Source organism: Amblyomma americanum, chromosome 7 (assembly GCF_052857255.1).
Source record: "Amblyomma americanum isolate KBUSLIRL-KWMA chromosome 7, ASM5285725v1, whole genome shotgun sequence".
NCBI lineage: Eukaryota > Metazoa > Arthropoda > Arachnida > Ixodida > Ixodidae > Amblyomma > Amblyomma americanum.
In genome coordinates this window covers 68,522,134-68,525,565 of record NC_135503.1, presented here as the reverse complement: position 1 = coordinate 68,525,565, position 3,432 = coordinate 68,522,134, and the positions used below count along the sequence as shown (strand labels likewise).

Sequence of the window (3,432 nt, the reverse complement as noted above, 5' to 3'; positions counted from 1 at the left end):
GAAGCATTAATCGGCGTAATTACACAAACTGAGTTGAATATTTGCAGGCAAATATCTCGGAACACGGGCGCGGTGGAGAACTCTACAAATTATGAGTCTAGGAATAAGGCAGTTTACAAGTTCCCGATATATACACGCTAACTGCAGTGACAAAAAATTATTTTGCCCCCGGTACGACAATTTCGCTTTCACCGCAGTGCTCTAAAACGTTTTTCGAGGATTCAGGAGGCCAAAGTCGACGTTTTTTAGCTCAAATTCGGTTGCACATTGGGTTATATTCAGCAAAAGGTTCCATAATTCGGGTTTTTTTGTGGCGATCTCTGCAGGTAAATACAATTTATCTCGTCTTTGTGTAGGACGGGAAGTTTTTTTTTTTTGCTCAGTTTTCACGCATATAGAAAGCGCGACATTCGTTCCTTTCAGTGCCACATACACTTTTACTCAACTCAGTTTGATGGGAGTAATTAATACGCTGCATGTGCGGACTCGCGCTCAAAGTTTCCTACAACTTGCACTGGAGTAAGCACAGGCAGCGCAATTATAAATCATCACAGAGGATACACCGTGAAGTCAGTGCTCGAGCTTCCCTTATCCCGCAAAATGGTTTCGTTGTTTACACGGGAAGGAGATGTAACAGCAAAACCGTGCTACCAGAATACGCGCGCACTTTGAACATACATACACGACATTTCTGGGCACATCTCTTTAGAAAACAACGCGCGAAATATTGGCCAGCTGCAAAGTTCCAACCACACGGGCTGTGATGCTATGGCGACCACTTCATTACACTGGGCGTAACTGTTTTTACAGTAGATACACTCACGAGTTCAATAAAATAAAAGCGAAAAGTGCTGCTCAGTAAATGAGTGCGCATTAGTTATAGCCATGTTATGGCCTATTAAATTTCTCGCGCAGCAAGAAAAAAATGCACAAACTGCCAGTAGCTGACGTCAAACTATCCGCTGGAAAAAAATAATGGTGAGGGCTTCATAGGGTAACACACGAGTCACGACTTCAGGTCCCTAAAAACCAAAGCCAGAAAGAATAAAGGCAAAAGTTCTCAAATAAACAAAAGAAAGATGAGTATAAGAACTGACTAATCAGAGTTCTTGAGACACGTTCACAACCCGTAATGTTTATGGTACAATCACTGAGAAAAAATAAACAACAATCAGGGAGTGGAGTAAGAATAGGCGGTCATTCTCGGTGGTGTTAAAAAATTAAACATGGTGCAAATAATCCACCTGCAAATCCTCGACACATCAAGAAAAAGTCAAGTAAAAAAACCGCATTTTTTCGTCGGGTTCATTTTTGTACCGTTGCGACACATGAAGGTTTTTTGGAAAGCCGGCGAGTTGCGAACAATCTTGCCACACGTATCGATAGAGTCATGAGTTGTAGTTGATCTGCACATCATATAACATATGGTCATGAAGAATATTTTATCTTCTGACAGGCCTTCAGCGGGCAGAGCTGTTTGGTCGGACTGAATGGCGCGTATCATGGCAGAGTAGGCAACTTCCACGGCGGGAATTTCGGGAAATATGCTCTCAATGCCCTCGCCTTTCAGGCAGTTGTCTTTGGACTCGAAGGTTTTCGTCGAGCCTTCGGACAGTATGGATGCGACAGGCTCTCCGTCGCTGTTCCAGCGAATTCCCTCCTTGTCCAGCGCATTGAGACTTTCTAAAGCCATCTGGAATCCAAGCCCACCGTAGAACATAGCCCTCGTTCCGCTCCTGTAGTACAGAGGACTGTTGACGATGCCGATTGGTATCTCAATGTTGTTAAGAACGTAGTCGTACTCGAACTCAGCTGGTGGAACGTTCATCGGGAGGGACTGCGCCGCCTCGAACCAGTCTGTTCTGTTGTGCTTCGATATTGCAAAGCGGGCACTTATCCAGTAGTCCCCGAACGTTTCTTCCTTGGTTGGGTAGTCACTGTACCGCTCCTCTAGAGTTTCACTAACTATCGCGTTTGGCGAAGGCCACAGAATGGCTTGCACGGCAGCTACCTTGCTTCCGACGAGCTTCTGGCTCTCACTGTCTAGCCACGCGGAGCTGTTGAGCATACCCAGCAGTGTCGAAATGAGGCTGCTGTAGCCCATGTTCACGATGACTTGGTCTTTTCGAGTTAGACGTGACACATACTCGACTGCAAAGACGAGCAGCTTGAACGTCTCTTCGACGTGGAGGGCACAGAAGACGGGCCTGTACAGCTGCGCTTTCCAGGGATCACCAAAGCGCACCACTTGAAGGTTGGGGCTCGATATGGGCGCGTACAGCTGGACGAAAGACCAAGACAAATGGCTGAGAATGGTTTGGTTGGTGTAGTTCGCAAACAATGCTCCTATTGTAGTGAGGAATCCAGTATCGCTCGTGATGACTTGGTGGTCCGGAAGCACTGGCGGTGTTAATTCCAGGTGCAGGTTCAAATGTTCCAGCCACGCGTTAGCAGAGAGAGGAGCGGTGTAGTTGCCGATAGAGGAGAATGGCATCACGGCGGGAATTTTTTTTAGGGAAGCGAAAGAGCTTTTGAGGTTTCCCAGTATAGCACCTTCCGTGTCGGCAACGGCTTCGATCGAGGGTTCGTCTAGGCGCTGTGTGGAGTTGGAGCGGAATGCATTGTAGTACCCCTGCCAGTACGCCGTGTATCCGCCACCGCTCCTGACGTTTTCGTACTGGTTTCGCAGAATGTTTATGTAATGCCCCGGTTTGATCTGCAGGCGCCACTTCTCTGTGTCTCTCGTGACTGGCACTGCGACGGACATCCACAATGGCATCTGCCACTTGTACGCCATCGCGAGCAATATTCCCAGGGCGCTGACGTTGGCTGCGGGCTGTTCCGGCCAGCTCAGCCCGATTGCCTTCATGAGATGTCGAAAGTTGTCCAGGTTGGTCACTTTCGTGGTGTCGGAGCTCATGCAGGACTCGTACATGGCAAGCGCTTTGTCGCCTACTGGAAGCTTCTTCGTTCCTTCGGCGAGCATCTTGCTGAAGCCGACGAATCGAGCGTACAGCATGCCGTCTATGGGAGTTTTCACGTGCTCTCTGTACTCGGCCGTCGGCGTCCACGCCGAGCAAACGTATGCAGAGAAATTTTCGCACGGGTCGATGTTCCCGTCCAGGTTGGCAGTGAGCATGTCGACGTGGGACAAGCAGTCCTGCGAGTCGCAGTATTTCTTATGCTTTATGCTCAAATGAACTTCTGCCACGAAAGCAAAGAATGCGATGGTACCAACGGCGATTACAGCTGCAGCCACGACCATGACCACCTTCCTTTTGCGTGCTTCCTGTTCGGCCGAAGCAGCGAACGTCGCAGGTGACCTGAGCTGAAAAAAGGGGAAAAAAAAACACCAATAACGTTCGCTTCGTTAGGAATACTACCACAGAGTTACAAATACTATCGCAAGAAAAAGAAGAGAATATGGGAACG

At 48.3% G+C, this 3,432-nt stretch overlaps 1 protein-coding gene across 1 annotated transcript; it reads right to left on the bottom strand.

Annotated features, from left to right (window-relative positions):
- Positions 1-1,006: 1,006 nt before the first annotated feature.
- Positions 1,007-3,139, bottom strand: LOC144097774 (endothelin-converting enzyme 1-like). The gene is made up of 2 exons (XM_077630408.1): positions 1,455-3,139; positions 1,007-1,022 (listed from the first exon to the last, which is right to left on the bottom strand). The coding sequence occupies exons 1-2, from the start codon at positions 3,137-3,139 to the stop codon at positions 1,007-1,009; spliced, it is 1,701 nt and encodes a 566-aa protein (XP_077486534.1).
- Between the last annotated feature and the right edge of the window lie 293 nt (positions 3,140-3,432).

What these genes read in the sequence shown, in the direction of transcription:
- LOC144097774 (XM_077630408.1), bottom strand. Translation starts at nt 3,139, where the DNA reads ATGCTCACTGCCAACCTGGACGGGAACATCGACCCGTGCGAAAATTTC.